Source organism: Stylophora pistillata, chromosome 8 (assembly GCF_964205215.1).
Source record: "Stylophora pistillata chromosome 8, jaStyPist1.2, whole genome shotgun sequence".
NCBI lineage: Eukaryota > Metazoa > Cnidaria > Anthozoa > Scleractinia > Pocilloporidae > Stylophora > Stylophora pistillata.
Genome location: NC_142526.1, coordinates 23534282 through 23556694, shown reverse-complemented (window position 1 = coordinate 23556694; position 22413 = coordinate 23534282). Strand labels below are relative to the sequence as shown.

Below are 22413 nucleotides of genomic sequence, written 5' to 3'. Positions count from 1 at the left end.
TTTTTTTTTGTTTTGATTAGTCGTGGCGACCACTTGAAATGATCATTCCATCTGGATTAACTATAAGGTTTCGGATCACCGTTTTTAAAATTCCGATGTGGTGTGTCAGAACGTATTCTGTATCAAGGAAGAATTGTGAACTGTTGTTGTAAAATATGGGTAATGGAGCCCAATCAAGACCTGAAAACCACGTAACGATACAGCCAGATGAGAATTTCATGAGATCACAACCAAGTTATGATTCTAATGGTTATATCGCTAACGGCGTTGAGACGAATCACGGCATAATTCAACCTTATAGTGGTGTTCAGTCTCAGCATCTGGCACTACCTTCCATTAGAAATGAGCCGTCATCTTATCATTCTGGTCCATACGACTCGGTTGATCATTTCGACGACTATGAGGTAGACATGAGTATTGAGCGTGCGGTAGCCCCGCATTCCAGATCATGTTCTCAGTCATATCGCGGGATAGACAGAACAGACGGGCCAGTTTATCGTTCAGCTTCGAAAGGAGCTTATGGACAGTCGCAAATCGGGAATGGAAATCGATTAGCCGACCAGGGAGGAGGGACTCCAAATTCAAGTTCTGATGACATTTTATTCGAGGTCTTTCATTGCATAAAGACAGGAAAGGATTACAGCGTGATAAATTTGGATGGTCAAAGATATTTCGTTGACTCTTGGAATTCAGGTAGGTTATGCATCTCCGAGTAGTGTTCTCCTAAAAAAAGATATTAATGGCGAAATTTGAGGGAACAGGGGGAAGTAGGGGGGTAGCCGTAGGGGTATGCTTTAATGTTGATGATCACTAAATCGGTTTGGCGGGTATTGTAGCGCATTTTGCGGTCAAATGGAGATTATGTCATTTTTTTCAGTTCTTAATTTCTCAATGCCCTCTAAAGTTAATACATCATTTATGTTCTCAGGCATGAATATTTTTTGGGTCCTTCTCAGAGCTCATTTTAACCCTTGGCTAATGGCTTGGGCAAAAATTACCTTTAATTGGGCCCACAACATATTTATATCTGCAAACATAGACTCTTATTTTTTTTAGTATACCTGTAAGACCTATAAGAATGCAGAAAATGAAATAGGATTAGAATGGAACACAATTTTCTTGCATAAGTGTTGTCTAGGAAAGTGGTTTAAAACCTACTTAGGGTCTGTGTAGATAGGCAAGTGGCCAAATTTATGACAAAATCACCTACCTGACCAACCAGTTAATAAAAGATTTACACAAAGTGACATTTTAATGACAGAGGTGAACATCTGTTCATTGACCCTTTAAATTTCTTTGTGCCATGTAGGAAAACGCTCACCTCCAAAGCAGTTATTCCCACAAAATCAACAAAAGAATGAAAAACAAAACAGATAAGATACTCACAGGTCCTCTTGGTTTATTGGTGTTACAGGCTTCTCAGTATAATCTCAGGAAAACATTAATCATGGGTTTCAAATCATTATCAAGTCACTTTTATAGTGGCCTAAGACATGCAGACAACAAAACAATCACAGAGCGTTTTTCTTTTTATACTAAGGACTGTGTGCAGATGGGCTAAAAGTAAGCATTTGGCCCCTGACCTGTTTCATTCTTATTTGTTATTATATGGCTGTGTCTCACGAGGACTGGGAACTACTGAATTCATGAATTTGATTGGCTGAAATCAATATTGAAAGCGGTCTAGATTTTCCCATCTAGACCGGCATATAGACTAATCAAGAAAAAAAGGTACAAAGAATATGAAAAATTGGCATATAAGACACAGTCATATAATAAACATCGTATTAACCGAGCTAGGTTGGTCTGTATGGGAGAATCTTGACCTTGGTCACTGGTACAGACCTCACTGCGTTCGGTCTGTACTGGCAACCTCGGTCAAGATTCTCCCATACAGACCTCCCGCTTGGTTAATAAGAACTAATTAGACACCAACTTTCACTTTGAAGCAACCAAATTCAAATGTCATCCATGTTGCCATGCATTCGAAGTCCCAGTCTCTGACAACACATCAAGACATTAATTCTGTACGTTGTGGGAGTACTTGCTCTAAGGGGGATTGGAATCCTTGATGTGCTCTGGTCTGCTCTTAATTATAGCTAAAAGCAGTATCATTTCCTAAGGAAGGAGTACATTTTGGTCAGACATGTTGAATTCAGGGCACAGCATCCTCATTTGAAAATTTTGTCAAGGACTCTCCTGGCATTTGAACAATCACATTCATGTAGGGTTAAAATAAACCAGGTATTCCATTCAACAGAAGCCCCCAACAAAAAAGAGACAGGAAGTTTTGCAAATAGTTTGTATTAATATGCTTTGTACTTGCAGGTAATGAGTTGCAGCCATTTCCAGATGAGTGGTGGCAACACGGTCACATAGAGAGAGAGCAAAGACCAGGGATAGGGGATTATGGGTATGATGAAACATCCTATGGTACTGCTACACAGTCACAAAGTGCTTGGGTACCAAGATGGGAAGATGACCGCATGGGGATGATGGAGCATCCATCTAGAGGTGCAGTGCTCTTTGTTATGATTATTAACTTTAAAAAGTTTTCTTTTTTTTTTTGTAGTATGATTGGATAATTTTACATGCTGTGCTTTAAAGCTATCAATGTTGTATGGAGAGGGAGGGTCATGGGATCTGGACCCTCACCCCTCCCTCCCACGTTATACCTGTGGAATTTTATCACCTACCTAGCATAACAATTATGATAACAGGATTGCGTAGCACTACTTAACTTGACGTATTTATACTTTGCTTCTCTTGGAGTATTTCTTTGTTTATCTGGGCTAGATAGTGAAAAAAAGAAAACATAAAATTATTTGTCGTATAAATTTAAGTTTGGCTTTTTCCTTCTTCCCCTCTAAAAAAAATCCGGGATGTTAACCTTGTTTCAAAACAGGAAGTTGTGGGTACGCGGAAGTGGCTTATTCCTTTACGCTCATGGCTTAACTACGAATTTAAGAAAATGAGTAAGCAGTCATTGTAACTTTCAATTCCCACCGGTAACTTATGACTTTAGTGCATTAATGTGCAAATTTTACCGAATCTCATTCTAGGACTGCTGAGTACGTACTTTGAAGAAACTAAGTTGAATGTACTGAATGTTTACGACCAACATTCAGGCACATGGTTGAAGATGCCTTTGTCATGGGAGATGTATGTGCCTGATGTAAAATCGCGGCTTGCCATCATTCAGGAGACATTTCCATATTGGACTGATACCTTTGAGATACTTGCATTGTTGAGACAGTGTAATTATGATCTTGACGAGGTCCTTAGCACATACATGACGCTGTTTGAGGACGCGGAGCCCACTAGCAAAAAGAATGCTTTGAAGCTTGAAAATAGCTCGGCGATAAATGAAGAGCAAGCTGCAGAGATAGAAAGCTTGACGATTAGAATCGGACAGCTAGAGGAGCAACTCCGAGATAAAGATTCTCAGTTGGAAGATTCTCAAAGAAGGAATTCGGACTTACAAGAAAAGCTAAGATCAGCAGAAGAAATTGCCAGGAAACTTCAGATCAAAGGGACAAGTTTACAACAGGAGATTCAGCGGCTTAAATCTGGGCAAACGCAATCTCAACAACCGGTTGTGGCAACGGTTGCTGTGGTGACTCCCAACGAAAAGAAGGTTTCTAGGGAAACCTGTCTGCACATCAAGTCCTCAATTAAATTCTTTTCTGAGAAGTTAGCGGAATTGCGGAATTGTTTTTCAAGCGAAATGGATGGACTTTATTCAGTTTTAAATCAGGCGCAAGGGTCTTTGCGTAAGATGAAACAACAAAACCAAGGCTCAAGCAAGGAACTGATAGAACTTCGTGCTTTATATCATAGAGAAGTACTTGAAAGAAAACTTTTGTACAATAAACTCCAAGAACTGCGCGGAAACATCAGGGTATTTTGCAGATGTCGCTTTGATCCTAATGCAGATGATGTACTTAATTTCTCAACGGATCAAGACATAAGTTTGGTGTCAGCAACGGGACAGAAAAAGTCCTTTAGATTTGACCGAGTTTTCTCTCCCACCAGTACTCAGGAAGAAGTCTTCCAAGACACTCTTCCTCTTCTTACGTCATGTGTTGATGGCTACAATGTTTGTATCATGGCTTACGGTCAAACAGGTACGTGTTCATAACGCAATCTTAATCGTTTCTTTAAGGCCTCCATTTTTCATGTGAGTGGCACAGAAGAAAAAAAAAAATTCTGGCATTGAATATTATTTATCTGGTGGCCTTTGAGAAGTTTTGTCATCTGCGCATTTCAGCTCCTTAGGTCTACTTTTGTGGTACATGAACATCGATTTTACCTTCTTTTTTTAGGTGCAGGGAAAACTTACACCATGATGGGACCAGACAATGATCCCGGAGTAAATATCCGATCGATTCTAGAACTCCTTCGAGTATGCGACGAACGAACCACTGTGGACTATAGTATGTGTGTTTCCATGGTGGAAGTCTATAACGAAACGGTGAGAGATCTGCTCAGTGAGAACAGAAACTTACAGCAACTGACCATTCAAATGAGGAACAAACAACTCGTCATTACCGATGTCACTGAAATTGATGTGAAATCTGCTGCTGATATCAAAGGCATCATGGAGAAAGGTATACGGTTTGTTCAATGTCTGAAATTTTTGGTACCTTTACTATTCACGAGGTGGTAAACAAGGAACTATGCACGCGGATGTATATTCCTGTTTGGTTTCCTTCAGCTTGTTTCATGTTCAAATCGATTTTGTCTTTGAGATCCATACATGACGGCCACTAACATTGCCCTTGTTGAAGGTGCTTCACAAATACTCAACGTTTTACGCCCTAACGTCAGTATAAATATTCTCCGTATTGTCCTCGTGCATATCTTAGGTGCTGACAAAGCGAATATGTTTATCAATCAAGAGCGTCCAGAGTTAGCGATCATTTATTTTATCCTAGTCCCGGTAATGTTTAATTATTGATTGGAAAAATTAGATGCTTGTCACTCTTTGGCGTTAATGCGGTTGAGTCTCCGAAAAAGATCGAGTCCTGAACTACCGTGTGAGGAATGGACCAAATTGCTTCATATTTTCGTAAAAAGCGAGTACAAATCGAAAGTTTACGAGCAATTAACCGACAGCAGGCGCTCTTCTGTTCTTTTTGTGCAATTTCAGGTGGCCAGAACCGTTCAGTGGGCGCTACTAAAATGAACACAGACAGCTCTCGCTCCCATTTGTTACTCCTCTTGAAACTTCATGGCACAGATCGCGTGACAAATGCCGTCACACGCGGTACGCTGACCCTTGTAGACCTTGCAGGCTCAGAGAGGATTTCCAAGACTGAAGCTACGGGACAAAGGCTCGTGGAAGCGGCAGCCATCAACAAATCTCTTTCAGCGCTTGGTCAAGTATTTGGAGCGTTAAGGACGAATGCAATGCACGTACCTTACAGAAACTCCAAGTTAACTCAATTAATACAGAGCTCTCTTGGGGGAGACGGTAAGGCGTGTTTGTTCGTCAATGTCAGCCCGCTCGCCAGTAACCTTAGCGAGACGGCGAGTACGTTACAGTTTGGGTCAGCGGCCAAACAAGTAGAACTTGGAAAGGCCAAACAGAACATAACACAAGTACCAAAGAAAAACTAACCGGATAAAATAAGGAGTTAAAATCAGCAAGGACTGGTTGACATTCAAGTATCTAATGTTCCAGGGCTCGTTTTTCGAAAGGTCCAATAACTTCACGGGTCCTAAACCATTTTATAATATCCAAATACGAGGAGTCGTAGAGCAGATTTTTGTTCAAGAGCCAGTCAGTTCTGTTTTGTTTCCTTGTAAAACACTTTTCAAATTTAAAAATTATTTATATCTCGATCTTTAATGTAAACAAAGCAAGCAAAAAACTGAGCCTTTCAGGATCGGTAACTATCGCATCTTTTGAGAAACGAGTCCCGGAAGGGAAATAGTAAGCCAAACAGTTTTGAACGTTAATAATTTATTTTCCAGCCATTAACCATTTCACTCCTAAGATAAAAAGATATATTCTCCCCACTTTCGGCCATGAGAATTTTGTGTTGATTCTAAGAATATTCCCCAATTTATTTTTTTATTTGATCTTCTCACCTCTCTGTTTGAAAATGAATTGACATCGTAGGGAACGCCAGGTAGTGAAGGGGTCAATATAGGAAGCAGATGTATTTTCGTAAACAGAAACATTAACCGGCGCAGCCTATATTGTATTATTAAAACTAGATCATTGGATAATGCAATTCAAGACTTTTTATTGGCTTAGCCATTATGGTATATCAGCCAATATACCATAATCTACAAATATGGCAAGCGTACGTGTCAGCTTAAAATTGAAAGGGAGCTAAAAATTTAATAAAATTTAATAATTTAATTTAACGTTTTGTATAAAACAATTATTCCACTCGCGCTTGTTGGATATGAGATGATTATAGCCAACTCGGCGCGACGCGCCTCGTTGGCTATCTATCATCTCATATCCAACGCGCGCTCGTGGAATAATTGTTAAATGATACATGTATATTAATCCTTCTGAAAATTTATATTGTGGATATTGATTTTATAAAAAACGTCAAAAAGATTTGGATTCAGTAATTTATTATTATCCGCCGCATTTATGATAAGGTAAAAAGTATATTTTACAACATAGCAAATGCCAGCAGGTTTGCCTAAAATACTCTTCGTTACTTGTAGATTTTTTTGAATTTCTTTAAGACTCTGAGTTGCCAACCAGTCTAGCTTTCTTACATTACACTTTCACTACATTTCAATTACAGACGATTTCTGGTGTAGTAAAATCGCAGCTTAACGATTGGCAAATGTCTATCAGAGCAATGTTCAAACTCCTTACGCTGGTAAAGAATTGCAATTTAGCGGATCGCTCAGGGAACTCAACTTGGAAATGCGCCCATCACAGCCGTGGAATTCCAGCCGATCACAGTTGAGCATAAAAGTTCATAAGGTGATGCATATCAAGTAGGACTTTAGATACCAGGGTCACTTACTTAAAACTTACTAATTCGAGTACGGGAAACGAACGACGAATTTGCGCAGTTTACTTGTTTTTACTTTGAATTCTCTCTGGCTTCTTGTAACGTGTTCCATTGATCTGATTTTCCATTGTGATAACTCTGGTGTTCAAAAGCGCACTACTGTTTTTGCATTGCTTTTGACTTCCCTTTGTAAAAGACAGTTCGTTAATCGCTTTAGATCCAAACACAACCGCATAACCAACGTTTGAACAACGTTCAACGCAAGATAATTATGAATAAAACGGAAGTTAATGTATTAAGAATCTCCATTTTCATTTGACTTACGATATTAGTAAATATGCTATGTACAGTTTGGCTCCCTTTTTAAGGTGAATGGTGGCCATCTCTGTTTCAAACTGGAACTTACACCGGTTCGGAAACCAAATTAATTCAAATTAGAAAGAACCATGAAACTTAAAACTTTAAGTTTTGAAAAAAAATACCGGTGTTGTTTCATGGGCGACAAAGGACTTTAAAGACACAACTATTGAATGAAATGCCCGAGACATAAATTATTGAAAAAGCCAAGGAAAAAAAGAGAGGTGGTTTAAAAAAAAAAGGAAAAAAATATGGAATGGAAGAAGAATGGACTGAGAGGTAAATGTTCACCCTTCAGAATTCGAAGTTCCCACACGCTTTCTCTTATCCCTTCTAAACTTCGGCGCGCTCTCTATCTTTCTATCTAATACCTAACTTCTAACAAGAGCTTCGGCGTTATGAAAAGGGGCCCTCTTAAAGCTTTTTTAAACCATTTTTTTCCCAACAACATTGTCATTGTATTTGTTCAGTTAATAAAATATTTTCCTCGCTTAGTTTTGGGTAAGTTTTTGGTTAATATTACTGAACTGGCATAGTACACATCCAAAGTTTCAAATAGAGGCTCCGAAAAGTCCAGTGGGGAGTCGGGTGAGGCTCTGTCGAAGCCTTCTTTACCAACCAACCAGTACGTTGTCACTAGTCCTTGCCTCTGTAAAATATGGACAAAAAAAGAAAACACCATATGAAGATGTCAAATGAAAGGAAATTGACAAAAATATTACTTTGATTAAAATAATCAAACAGTCGAAATTATGAAGCCTAATTGGTAAGGGTTTAACGAAAAGTGCTATATTTTGAATTAAGGTTTCCAAACGTTTCGAGCTTGGACCTTCCATTTGTGCAGAGGAAGATGTTCGTTGTATTCGTTGTACTATTTATATGCGCCATGGATTCAATAAAAAAATTCCTGAGGCCTATTCCATTCTGGAGGCATTATTTGTCGATCAATTAGCTAGAGAACTGCGTCTCAGTGTGATGGGCAGAAAAATAGGTCGTCTGTTTGCGGTTACTATTAATGACAGACAACTCTCATTCAACATAGAAAATAATCCCAGAGTTATCAACGGGAAAAGTAACGGATGCATGATCTGAAATGAGTAGGCGACCAAAATATATTATGCTTGCGTTGCAAGCATGTCGTGTTTCAAAGCAATATGCCCAGTTTGATGGTCTAAGGGTGCGCTTCCCCAGAAAAACTTGAAATTTGAAACTCTCTGAGAGGTTATTTCCAGCATTCTGGGACTTTTTTTTTTAGGCAATGCTTTCAGTCAGACATTGGTGTTAGAATCGGTTCAAAATACTGTACCGGCTTCTTATGACAACTGTTTAATCCCTTAGTCAGTTTCCTGTTTACCTCCGAGGTATTTTCGTACCTTAATTTGGCACTTACCCCTCTCACCCGAGGTATTTTCGCACCTTAATTTGGACCTGACCCCTCTCCCTCGAAGTATTTTCGTACCTTAATTTGGACCTGACCCCTCTCCTCCAGGTAAAAACCACCAACTTCAACCAACCTCGAATGTGAATCGCTGCTCACGTGGATGCGCAAAGCTTGAGAAATGTGTGAAGAAGAGAATCCTCATTAGAATATATAAAAATCACAATTACCTTAGTATCTAAAGTACGGGCGGAGAGTTTGATGGATTTTTAGCAGGAATTTAACTCGGAATGATAGAGAATTTACAGCGTGCGCAGTACTTACGTAAACACGTGCTTTCCAGCTTAGACGCGATGATGACCGTGTGACCATAAAGACAAAACCGTGGCATAGTCACACCAATAACTGCTGCCACCACTGGACCTGTAAATGTAGAAAAAAATACGGGAAACAGTTAAAGCACCATTACTGCTTCGCGACGTTAGTGGCGTTGTAGGTAATTACAGTCTATCATTGAACAATCAATCTCAGAGAGAACGTAAAGAGGGCACGACTAAGAAAAAAAGTGATCAAACGTCCGCGCACGTGCGAACGTTGAATTGGCTGGGTGGTGTACTTTGAGGCTATCAGAACGCAGTTATACTACCGAAGTTTTGAAAAATTACACGAGCTAGTTAGCGCCGGCGTTTGAAAATCATATCACTTTTTTGATAAAGAGCAAAACAAAATGATGAATCAACACGTTGCCCGTAATTACACAAAGTTAAAGTTCGAAAAGTCTGGAGTTTTCTTTTTCCTTACTTTTGTTCCTATTATAGATTTCCGTGTTTTTCTATATTTTGCTTGACTGTGGTTTAATCTTACGCTTTTCCTTTGAAATACGGAAATCGGCACGCGGCCAGTCAAAACTGAACCCTTGGGTATGCTTGACGCTCGACCGCACGTGTACGATGTATACGCCAAAGACGTCATGGAGAAGAACAATACATAAGGAAAACAATGACAAGACAAGATGCCAGAAATCCTTCCTACCCGTGTTGATGCCAATGCGCAGTTGCAGTTGATGGTCTGTGGCAGATGCCGCACCCGAAACACAGTCATGTGACTGAGGAGCTTTAGTGCCATGCTTGCAATTTCACTAGCATGTCTGATGCCATTCTTCTTCGGACAACCACTGACAACAACGTAGGCATCACCAACTGTCTCCACCTGACAGAGAAAAACTATCATTTCATTTTTTTTTTTAATATAGAGTGACCCTTTTTTTACGAAACTCTGAAAGGTGACACTCTTTTACGGAAAAGAAAAAGAGCCAGAAAACCACCGGGGCAAGAGAGAGAGGTTGGGTTCGATATTGCGGACTTTTAGGAGGAGAACAACCGCAAAACAACGTCTTAAAAATTCCAGTTGTTAAGGTGAGTTTACCCTGTATACGTCAAAACGATTGATAATTTCATCAAAAGACATACAAATCATTCAAAAAGCCCACAATCTGCAACAAGAAAAGAGGGAATTATCAATGTATTCCGCCATATGTCTGTGTTCATCATAATATGTACTTATTGACCGAGAAGAAGGGCTGGACAGGAAAATATTTGGCTCAAGGTCATGACGTACGGACCGAGCGCAGCGAGGTCCGTGCCTCATGACCGAGAGCCAAATATTTTCCAGTCCCGCTCGACCAAACTCAGTCAATAAGCATTTTATAATCACTAAGTGTTGTAAATTTCAACATAAATAGGTTGCGATAGACGGGCACACGCAGCTAAATGAGTGCAAGTAAAAATTTTCCTTCATTTTCTCAAGGCAGAACAAGAAAATCCTAATTCTATAAAAAGCGCGACTTTTTTTTTCTCGTCTTCTGTTTTCCTTTAAGTTTTTGCAACAAAGCCACGTGAGGGCAGCAGGGCCGGACGGTTTTTCTCTGGACCGGCTCACGTCAACCCGTCCGGCCCTACACGTCTGTTCCCAGTATGGTGTTCTATGAGATTGCGCGAACGGGGCCGGACGGGTCGTATGATAAATCTACTTATTTCACTTATTGCTCTGAACTGATCTTTTGAAAATATCTTAAAGCTCTCCAATAAGTTTCCGTAGTTTCCTAAACCACGTAGCTACCTTCCATAGAAGTCATAGAGAGACGCACTAATCATGGAGAGCTTCCCAAAATCGGTACAATACCATGGCTGAATGCTATGCGGGACTTAAGCCCCCGTAGCCCTAGTCTTGTGATTTGGTGCATAATAGGGAAGCTGAGATTTATTAGCGTCTGTTGTGTAGTTACATACCTCCAGCCGAGAACTCATGGAGGCCAGCTTGGTGAAGCCGACAATGTCACTGAAGAAGATGGTGACTTCCTCAAATCCCTCGGCCTGCACGGTGTTATCAGACTTCAGCTGGTCATCTACCAAACTAAAAACATTAAAAAAGAACTTTTAGAGCGGATATTGACTGAGTGTCGAGAGAAATACGGGTTTGATCTGTCCGGCTTTGCTTCACTAATCCAATCGCACTTAGTCTCTCATGTGCAGCCGCCCCGAGTAGCAGTAGGATGGGATGATTTTGCTTCAAGTTCTGATTGGCTGCCGGTGATAGCTATCCTAATTGGCATTAGCCTTTGTGATCAATTTGGTTTTACGACACTCATTTGAACAGTACTGACCATTCATTTATACCACAGTTTTTGTCCAAGAAGCCAGAGTAACTCTGCTCCATGAGTGGTGCAGAGGACTCGCGACACTTTGTGGGAAAGGGAAACCTCACTGTCCCTTTCCATACGAATTATGAAGCCTCTCCCTGCTCAGATAATTCTTTGCTTTCTCTTACGACGGTCGATCACATACGACAAACAAACTGTTACATGTTTTTCCTACTTACGGCGGAAGTAGTCGGTAGAGGATTTTCTCGGATTTTTCTTTCTCTTCATTTAACTGCCTGGTTCGTTCCTCAACCAGCTGCTCCAAGTGATTAGCATGTTTCTCCATCATAGTGACCATGTTTTCTATGATGTTGGATCCTCTGAGGAAATAAGTCGTGTCAGGTTTGATGTCAAGGGAAATTATATGCGATACAAGACTCATGCACTGTCGTACCTGGAATTTCGAACGGATCGAGTGGGGGGAGGGGAGGGGGGTTCCCAATTTAGTGTGCTTATGGCTTTTGCAGGAATTTCAGGTCTTTTTTCATCACAATAAATCCTTTTTCTTGAGTGGAGGGAAGAGTCATATGCATAGTCGTTATTCCAAAGGTATGTCTGAAAACAGTAAGTAAAAAAAGAATCCTTATGTACTTCACTACGGTATACCTGCCACTTTCTTTCTTGAGCCGCTCTACAGTGCGGTAGAAATGCGGCCTTTCCTCGGGTTCGTCATTCCAGCAATCTACCATCAGCTCTATGTATTTCGGCTTCATTTCAATGGATGGAACATCAGGACGGAAAGGAGGGTCCTCACGAGCCACAACACGGTGTATTATTACTGTAGCGGGAGAAGTGCAAAAATAGAAGAATGAAATTGAGGAGCTGATTTCAAAAGAGAAGAGTGAAAGACGGGGTGGCCAGGTCTTTGAATTATATTTTAAGGCATGACACTTTTCTCTCACAATGACATTCTCTATACGGGGTTATAAACATATGCCTTTGAAATGCGAAGAAAACTTGAAAGATCGCTGAGGTATTCTACGTGCGATTCACTTGCACCCCGCCTGTGGAGTGCAGCAATACTCCCAGTCGCTTTGACGCAATTAAAACTGGGATAAACTCCAGAAAAAAAAGGTGAAAATGTCTTTGACGACGTAACCAACCATTTCTGTCCGACCCAGCTCGCCCACCTTTAGGTTGCAGCATTTTTCTGCTATAAGGCTCCAACCGAAAGGCCACCTCTTGAAGGAGTATTCCATAGCTGTACACATCTCCTTTCTGGGAAAACCCCTCTCGCTCCACCTTACTGATATTGATGTGCTCAGGTGCGGTCTACAGGAGATCTAACATGGCATAAGAAAAGGTAGTAACCATAAGCTTACCTCTTAAGCATTGGAAAGGTTACTTATTGTTTATTGTTAACCTACTATTACTGGCAAAAGCTCTTGCCATACTTCAATTATCTCCCATACAAAAATATGAGAACATAGTTGACTCCTTCAAAAGAATGCAAACACCAGTCAAACGTAACACATCGATCCTGCAAAAACACGTCGACAATGCGCATCAAAATGCAAATCCCAGACGCTTCCGAACTCCTGTGGGAATAGATGCAAAGAGGAGACTTACCAAAATACATCTTGTGTAAGCTCTTGGTATTCTCTTGTCCAGCTTTGAATTCATGCAGACCCCAGTCTGTAATCTTGACAACCCAATGACTGTCAATCACGCATCGAGTCGATGTCAGGTTGCCATGGAATTTGACAGAGGTTTTGTGGAGGTATTTCATACCCTAACATAAAGTGAAGATAAGTGATCTGTTAAAGAAAATAATTATCATTGCACACGATCACTCAAAACAGTCAGCAAGATAGTAAATAATCGATCATTTACTTGAATCATTTCGAAAACTGAATCACTGAGCCCTCCTACAATTTTTCAATTTTTATTCTCGCCAATAGTAAAAGGCTAGTGGGGCTCACATAGTTCCGTCTTGAGCTATCAACACTGAGGACAAAACAGGGTATACTTTTGCTCTTATAGGCTATGACACCTGGTACTATTTTTATGAAAAATCATCACAAATTATGTGATAAAGCCTCTTGAAGCCGGTTAATAAAGGACACAACCAGGAGGACATTACTTTTGTTACACTTGGATATCAGTCATAATTTGCGACGTTGGGGGATGGGGGGGGGGGGGCGGGCGGGAGGGGAGAGGAGGATTTTAGGGGTATCACATGGTTTATAGGGGTAACGGAGGGAGGGGATCAGTCGTTGCCAATAAAGCATAAAGGGGGAAGGGCTATAAAAAAATTAACTTCCAATTACTGCCAATATATGGGGAAGGGAGGTCATGAGACGATCACAGAGCCTTGTGGGGGGACTAGGTAAGTTTTATCTTGACACAGCCAAAATCCACCCACCTTCCCTCCCCCCCTAAAATAAATTATGACGGATCCTTTATTGAATCCATGTTCCCCTCCAGAAATTACATAAAAAAGCCCTCAGATGACTTCAATATGTTGTAGGCACAAAATCGCAGTACAAGGGTCGCAGGCAAGTGTTCTTCTATGAACCATTTTCTTAAACAGATGTACGTTTACATCTAGACTAGACAAGAAAAAAGATAAATGTTCTCATTACCGCCGCAAGGTCGATAGCCATTGACAGTTTGAATACATAGTCGATCTTATACTCGTCGTTAGCCAAGACGTCCTAATTAGATTAAAACGAAGAATATTTCATGAAAAAAAATGTTACGTCTGTTTTCGAGCAAGGTGTACACCCAGCTGGAGATTATCCCAGTTTCCTTGCACGAGGCGACTACTCCCCCCTGGATGGGATGCTAGTCCATTGCAAGGTTCCACCCCATCAAGCGAGGTCATTTTACGGTGGAATCAGAAGAGCTTCCGTGTAAGTACATGTGACCTTATGGCTTGGATTCCAAGAAAAGTCTGATTTTAAATCTTGCTCGAGATTATTGTACAATGTTATGGTTCTGGGACTTATCTGAGTTCACAACCTGGTAATATGGATAGAGAAATCCATATTACCGGTCATATGTTGCGATTAATGGGCACGATGATGTGAAATTTAATTTGTTTAAATTTCACAAGTTATTGGCGAGCACAATATATCTTACATTCCTTTAAGACGTTGAATTTACAGAGAGCGATATACGGGAATCCCGTCTTGCGCTCTACAGCAAAATCTTTAACCTTTTGACGCATTTGTCCTTGACTGGCATGGATCGAAATATTTGGCTCCAAATAAAAAGTAAACAAGTGAACGAGCAAATGGTCGAGGAAAGCTTTTAAAAATGCCTAGACCAGCACCCAATGCAAATCATGAAAGCTTTAGCGGTTTGAATCATCAAGAGATACTTAAGGCCGGAATTACTATATAAGAACTTGCCTTTAAGCTTCCTTTTTTGCAGTACGACCAAACCATCATAATAGGGACTTTTAGCAAACCACGACGGCTACGGCATCGAGAACGTGGAAAAACAATAGATCTAATTGGCAGAACAATAGCCCAGCACGTGCGTTTTGAAACTTTGTACATTTCTTAGCCGTTGTTTGCAAATCAACAACGTGAAATCACCAAAATTTGCGTCGTCTGCGAAGCGAAACCGCGGCGGCAAATTATTTTAATTTACAATTGGAATTCAACGCTACTTTTATGCGTTACGATGAGTTTGAGGTCTGGCGCCCTATGAGACAGTAAACATATGCAGCCATTTTCGAAATTTTAACTAAAAGTAGAAACTCATTTTTTAATCGAAGTCTTCCGCGGCGTTGCCTTCCTGACTGCTGAAAGTCCCTAATGTTGGGTGACTCAATGCACGCTCCAATGAAAGGATTTAGGTTTTCATGGCTGATGTCCCGTACCTTGAAAGAAATGATATTCAGTTACTCCGCATTATGACCTGAACTTAATGCGATATGACAATGAGGTGATATAAACTGGTAAAATAAGCCTTGTACACAAATCAGAATCTTCACAAAAGAGGAAGAAAAAGTAGAAAGAGATAAGTCCTGTGGGTGTACATCCCAGAAGCATCCCACAAAATGTGCAATTTTTCACTAGCATCTCCGGTACATTAGTAAAAAAATCTAGGATACACTTCTTTGAACGTCTATGCTTTAAGACCACTAACACGATGGTGGATTTTTATATAAAAAGCTTATTTGATTTCTAAACTGTTTGAGCTGAATTAGAATTTCTCGAGTCATGTGAACAGTTTTCTTGTTCAACCGCTTTATCGCCACAGTTCGACCTTTAAAAATATCGAGTAAACCCAAATAAATTTAAGAAAATTGAAAGCTATCACACCCAAAGGAATCAACCACATTTCAAACTTCTATTTCTGGCTAATCATAGTCCTCAAACGCCTGGCAAGGGCTACTCCCGTAATTCCTTGCGATAGGGACTTTAAGCAGTCAGGACGGCAACGCCACGGAATCGAAGACGTCGATCGAAAAATGAGTTTCTACTTTTAGTTAAAATTTCGAAAATGGCTGCATGTGTTTACCGTATCATAGGGCGCCAGACCTCAAACTCAACATAACGCATAAAAGAAGCGTTGAGTTCCAAATGTAAATTAAAATAATTTGCCGCCGCGGTTTCGCTTCGCAGACGACGCAAATTTTGGTGATTTCACGTTGTTGTTTTGCAAAGGACGGCTAAGAAATGTACAAAGTTTTAAAACGCGCGTGCTGGGCTATTGTTCTGCCAATTAGATCTATTGTTTTTTCTCGTTTTCGTTGCCGTAGCCGCCGTGGTTTGCTTAAAGTCCCTGATATCCACCAAAGCTACGGTTGCAAGACTCCCCTTCCACTTCTCTTCACCTGCCTCTCCCACGCGTCTCTATTTTGATAGTTTCTTCTTTGATAGTTTGCCGTTCAAAAGGGCGGATAACGCTGTCCGAAGGTGAAATCGCTATCCAGCGGATAACTGTAACAAAGCATACTGCGCTATCCACTGGATAGAGATTTATTTATCTAGTGGATAGCGTTATCCATCCTCTTATAACCGAGGCCTGGACTTTAGAGCAAAGGTCTGGAATAGTGGCATTCCCTTGTCATATAGAGCATGCAGCAAGTCTTTACTTAACCACATGCCGAGACTATTCCTCCGTAGTTTTCTTACTTGATAGTTGCCGATGATGGTAAAGATTTGCTCTGTGTTTGCTGATGCGTTGGAGGCGGCTGTTGTTTGCTCCTCTTGAAACAGTGGGCTGGTGAAGGGCTTGACGGCTTTGATCGCGTTCACGTTCAACTCTTCACTAGTTTTCGTTTGCTGGAAATTTAAGTAAAGACGATTAGAGGGTGTTTATGTAGGTCACGGTGTAGAATACCAGGCAGGATAATTCCAAAAAGGTTCCCCGCCTTTTCAAATTATAAAATCATATCCATCTATGAAATTTTCATGTCTTGACAGCAATAATTTTGTTCCGAAATAATTTGAAAACGACCAGGTAATGCAGACAATACTTTTCGTTGTTATTTATTCAAATCCCATGACCTTTTGGGACACACGGCTGATGAAAGTCCTACTTGCAAGATCAGACCAACTGATCAACTATAAACCTCGCATGGAATTTTGCTTTACTTCGCTATGATTGACCCACAAAATTCGCTCCAGTGCACTACATCAATCAATCAGATTCAAAACTTTCACTAATCGCGACTCGATCACTCGCATTTTTTCGCTTGTATCTACTTTGGGTTCTCATCGGTTCTCTATAGTATTCCAGTTTTTATATAAATGCAAGATATATATGGTTACAACGCGGAAATTTGCCGGATGGAGACGAACAGTCGATGGATTCCGCTTGAAAGTAGTCACTCCCTGTGATTGAGCTTCTCCTGATCCACCGTGATCCTGAATATGCAGATCATCGTAACGAAGTTTCCATGACTTGTTTTGAGCCAGATCTGTTTCATAACGAAGTTTCCTGCAAGCGAATAAGTGTACACGAATTACGATTTGTCAAAGATAAGAAATCATTTTCTTAAGTGACGTTTTTGTTATTAAAGATTTTGCTTAAGAATATATATAGTTTCTCTTGTGTGATAATTCTTGAGGGTTTCGGATGTCTGCTTGGCTTGTTCACTTCAAAAGACAAAAGACCAAGCGAGACAGATCAAAACAGTGTCTTTCTCGTCTAAAAGCTTAAGTGAGTACTAAGGCGATTTCATGGAAACAAAGAGATCATCATGATCTCTCGTGGAAAAGTATCATTACTACTTATAGATAACTTGCAGTGGAGTATCATCCCGTCCAGGTTGGGGTGGGGGTGGGTTGGGGGGTCGGGAGCAGATGCAACACCCGTAATCGCTCCCTGCTGTGAATACTAGGGAAGGAGGCGTCACATATGCGTTACTAGACTTTAAGGAGTCAGCGTGTTAGCTTTATATGCAGCGTATATAAAGCGGGCTTAGCGAATAGATTACTAACCTTATGATAAGGAAAAACATCAATGCTAAGAACACAACACCAGTGGTAGACGCCCCAATAACCACATTGACCAACTGTTGAGTTGCTAGATTGGAAGAGAAGGAAAATGAAGAATGACGAAAAGAAGATGATGTGTTCTACAGCCTGGTGACTAAACTGGAAGATGATGTCGTTCAGCCATTAACACAGACATACTGCAGATTTTTTTCAAAGCGCAGGCCTTTAAATTGAGCGTCGTGATGCCATAATCAGAGTAATCACAAAAAACATTCCGAGTGAGGGAAATTATCACTAGGAACCAAAGAGCACTTAAGGTAGGACAAGAGAACTGACTGCTTGAAGCTCGGAAAACGTGAATGTATTCTTACCTTCTCTTCCCTGCTCCAGGCACAATTCTTTTTCCCATCCACTCCTTGGCTTATCAAGAGGAGGATTGGTGCGTCGTCCTGCCCAGATCACCCTCACGTCTGTCAAGTAAAGTTTTCTCAGCGAATTTTTTCAACAACAGAAAATTTTCATTCACTCTCTCTCCTTCCCACCCTTTGAATCTCAAACCAAAATAGCTGCACTGGAGCCTTCATTGCTTCATTGGGCCTTTTAGACACGACTGACCCAAGCTCAGTCATTAGAGAGATTTAGCACCACGTTTACGTGAAACGCCAAACGTCAGCTTGCCCTTTCACGTTTCACTTAAAATAGTGCGAACTTTACTGCTTTAGCTTCGCGGGAGCTCACGTCTTGGTGGATTTGAAGGCCCCCGAGTATGACTTACAAGGAATAGTTTTGGTGCCCTTTTCCGGAAATTAACTTCTACTCTGTGAGAGAAAAAGTGAAGAAAATATTGAGTACACTGCAAAAGCGACATAGGTTGCTTTCACGTTGAAATGGCAAAGCGCAACCGGCAAATGTGAAAAAATGGCGGGAAAAACAAGGTCACGTGGTCACTCTTGCCGTTCACGTTTCGCGTAAACGCGGTGTTAAATCTCTCTATTGAGGGGGAAAAAGAAAGCTTATCGACTGAAGTGCAGGAACACGCAAGTAACCAAGTAGCGATTGGATTTAGTTATGCATTTGAACAGTTGAGAAGGTTTCGCGAGTTTTCCAAAACCAATCAAAAAGCGAAGTTAAGCAAAATGAAAGCAATGATCCCGGATTATATTTAGCACTCGACTGAAAAACCAATTCCTGGTGTATTGCGGCTGGGATACGTTTGAAGTCACCAAATTTATGTTTTATTATTAAAATAACTTATTACCCCCATTGCTGCTGAGTTTGGCAGAACACTTTTCAAAAGTAAGATGTGAAGGTTCTAACTGGTTGATTTAAATAAACCTGTTAACACCGCTGTTTGTCTTTATTAGAGTATTGAACACAGTCGTATCAAAATTTGTGCAATGCTTTCTTTATCTACGGAATCGACAAAAGAATTCTACAGCACCTGAGAAATTATGCTGAAATAATTATTCGCCGAAGGCGAAGTGAATATTATTGAATAATCACTGGATCGAAAAAAAAAAAAAAAGGCAAAAATGATGATGAAATTACCTCTCAGACTAAAGCCTCCGGTAGAATGATTGTAATCAGCGATGTTCTGGAAACTTCCATTCACGTAATACTTTAATGCTTAAAGTAATCTGAATAATCTGGGTCACGATCGCCTGATTCGTCAATTCGAACCGTTACCGAGACACCTGGGTTATCGAAAATGACTAAATTAAAAGCGTCTAGACTCATTAAAAAAAAAAAAAAAAAAAAAAAAAAAACGGGCAATCTTGAATGCAAACTCGAAAAGAGAACTTTAAAATGGAGGCTTGATGTTGAACTTTCTACTGATGAAATGCAAATGCTTTTGGCTACAATTTACTTTTTCTCACCAGGGAAAGTGGAAGGAGATTGCATTGAAAGGAAAGAGACAACGAACAGACAGTTTACATTCTTTCTTTGTTTCCGAGCTTCTTCGAAAAATCTCGATTTCATGCACTCGACCCAGTCTCTTGTATCGCTGCCAATCACATGGATTTTGAGGTCTTTATGCTATTTCAGTGTCGAACAATCGCCAATCTTCAAATTCCATGTTGAGCATTCTGTGCACGATAGCTCGCCCATCTTTTTTGTCCCCTCCGGCTGCCAAAGTCTCATTTAGTGCAATGGCGTATAAATAAATGGCATCGTATATGGCTCCAGCGTACACTTCCACCTGTATAGCAAAATAACCATATCATCAACTATTGACGGTTCATTATCAATTAGCGAATAAACTAATAGACGGGATTGGTGTGACTGTGACTGCTCGTGATCAAACAGTGAGGACTTGCAATAACAGCCCTCTTAGAGTCAGAGAGAACAAACAACTGAGGCGACTTGATTTGTAACAGTTTAAGAGAAATACTTTTGATAAAAGTTTTCTTTCTTTAACCCGACAAACCCCAAGAGTGATTAACACCCAGTCTTTCCTCACAATATGCCTTGTGTTGAAATGGTTTTGAACTATACGCTAATCAGTGAATTTTGTCACCAGGATACGCCTAAATATTTTCCTCCGGCATGCACCCGAAACGTGTTCTGGCAACGATGATGATGCGTTTTCGTGAATTCATAACGATCTCTTTCCCTCTAAAATCAGTATCGTTTTTCTGAAGTCCTTCACTTTTACTTTACCACGTCAGGCCCTGCCTGCCTCGTAATCCTCCTACCTTTTCACTGTGATCAAACTGAATTTAAAAGGGGTAGTCCTTGAGTTTCTCTTTGACTTCTTTCGTAAATTGTTGCCAAAGTTCTGTGGTTGGCTCTCGGACATGAATGCTCAGAATCCCTCTAAACGCCAGCGCAGCCTCGACATCTCTGCCGTCATTACCCATAAAGGTGTTATTTCCAATGGCAGCAGATGGTAACAGATTGACAGTCAAGGCAGGAAAGCATAGTCCCCATTGAGCATATCCAGATCGTGAGCGACCAGGATTAGAGCCCGTATATCACCACCGTAACACAGCATTATAAAGACTATGGTAGAGAACAATACACCAATGATGGTGATGGCTTTACTGGCGGTTAACGGTTAAAATTTTGGCCATTTTACGGCTAACGGTTAACTTCCTTCCTTTGTGATTAAAAATAAATTTTTTACAGTAAACTTTTTTTCGATTAACGGTTAAAATTTGCCAATTTTTACGCTAAACGACTAAAGTTTTTCGGCCGAATAAACCAATAAACTCTCATCAATGTGAGAAACTGGGAAAGATTTTTAACGTGCTTGCTATTACTTCTCATGGTGACACAAAAGTTCTATCCATTGTAGCTAATTAGCCTTTAATTAGTTATGTTGTGCAACATTAGCTTCGCCAATTTTCCTACTCTTTTCATTATTTTTGTTTTATATTGTTGTTGTTCTTTTTTTTTTTCAATTTCCCGACAGTCCCCCGTTCATTTCGTCGTTTTGATCTACCCGTGGGAGTAAATGAACAGCTCTTTGTAGCATAGGTGCAGGAAAAAAAAGAACACATGCATTTTGCAGAAAATGAATACAAGGGCCGTGAAAGATCTTCTTTTTTGAGGACCTAGACAAAGAAAAGAATAATTTCTCGTCGAATTTTTGCTGAAAAGAACCAATAATAGCTGAAAAAAGAACCTGTTTTCTTTTTATCTTAACAATTTTTTCACCTATTTCTGGCTGTTTCTTTTGCAAGCATCAACACGCTCTTGCACTCCTCCCGCTCTGTTACGAGTACATGCCCTGGATTGAGGGTGTGTAAATAATGAATGTCAATATCGTGCTATAAAAAACACCTTCATCAGACCAGTCATGGCCAGTTGCCATATACTCTCTATAGACGCTATAATCCCGATACTTTTCCACTTGAAGTACCCAAGCACGGACATGAACAGGCCGCCCGTTTTGGAGAAGGATCCCACCGTTCTGGCGAACGTCTAGTAAATGCTTTTCTCTGATAGCTTACTCGATTCACAGCCCCAGGAGATCATAGGCAGATTCCACGAGGCTGCTAAGATGGCAGCGGGTTCAGAAATGATGTCGCATCCGTTCCCTATAATGGCGTCCACCCCTGAAATTTGAAACTCCACCGCTTGGTTCAGTCTTTCGGCAGGCAGGCACATGGAATCATTCCACAGGAACGTCATGTTGTACCCAAGAAGAGGGGTGGGATCTCTGTTGTTTTTGTCCACTGCAATGGTAATAGTAGACGCGGATGTTTTCCCGATTGGCCACTAGCCGGTCATTGGTAGCAAAACACCAATTTTCACTTCTTTCACGTTCTCGTCATAATGTAATGTAATCTTTATTTAAACACGATCAGTTCATCAGTCCATAAAAATACATATCACATACGCTAAGATATTTAAAATTCAAACTACATACTATAACACTAAAGCTGTTTTCCGTGAATGCCGTGCGTTATACTTAAAGAATGTCATTGATCTTACGTTTAAATACCCCCAGAGACTCTGTGTGCCTTATATCGCGGGGTAGACTGTTCCATAATGTGGCGCCATTGTAGCTAAAGCTTTTTCTGTAATAATTAGTGCGCGGTAATGGAACATTGAGCTTATTTTCAGAGTCCCTGAGGTCAT

General features: G+C 40.5%; 1 protein-coding gene and 1 pseudogene across 2 annotated transcripts; one reads left to right on the top strand and one right to left on the bottom strand.

Annotated features, from left to right (window-relative positions):
* The first annotated feature begins 12 nt into the window (after window positions 1-12).
* On the top strand, window positions 13-7294 carry LOC111335574 (uncharacterized). Its single transcript, XM_022941511.2, has 5 exons — window positions 13-693; window positions 2329-2514; window positions 3063-4127; window positions 4326-4610; window positions 5153-7294. The coding sequence occupies exons 1-5, from the start codon at window positions 156-158 to the stop codon at window positions 5620-5622; spliced, it is 2544 nt and encodes an 847-aa protein (XP_022797246.2). The 5' UTR covers window positions 13-155; the 3' UTR covers window positions 5623-7294.
* LOC111335563 (atrial natriuretic peptide receptor 1-like) lies at window positions 6581-22070 on the bottom strand (annotated as a pseudogene). The gene is made up of 22 exons (XR_015991111.1): window positions 21487-22070; window positions 20523-20829; window positions 19893-20026; window positions 19375-19522; window positions 18198-18296; window positions 17830-17914; window positions 17104-17326; window positions 16479-16668; window positions 15572-15646; window positions 15196-15259; window positions 14782-14824; window positions 14011-14082; window positions 12995-13157; window positions 12556-12708; window positions 12032-12203; window positions 11605-11745; window positions 11016-11139; window positions 10153-10219; window positions 9760-9936; window positions 9052-9150; window positions 8809-8900; window positions 6581-7998 (listed from the first exon to the last, which is right to left on the bottom strand). The product of XR_015991111.1 is annotated as an atrial natriuretic peptide receptor 1-like (transcript).
* Between the last annotated feature and the right edge of the window lie 343 nt (window positions 22071-22413).

What these genes read in the sequence shown, in the direction of transcription:
- LOC111335574 (XM_022941511.2), top strand. Translation starts at nt 156, where the DNA reads ATGGGTAATGGAGCCCAATCAAGACCTGAAAACCACGTAACGATACAG. An exon ending in GATGGAGCATCCATCTAGAG is followed by an intron (nt 2,515 to 3,062) that starts GTGCAGTGCTCT and finishes ATCTCATTCTAG; the next exon opens with GACTGCTGAGTACGTACTTT. An exon ending in CAAAGGCATCATGGAGAAAG is followed by an intron (nt 4,611 to 5,152) that starts GTATACGGTTTG and finishes GTGCAATTTCAG; the next exon opens with GTGGCCAGAACCGTTCAGTG.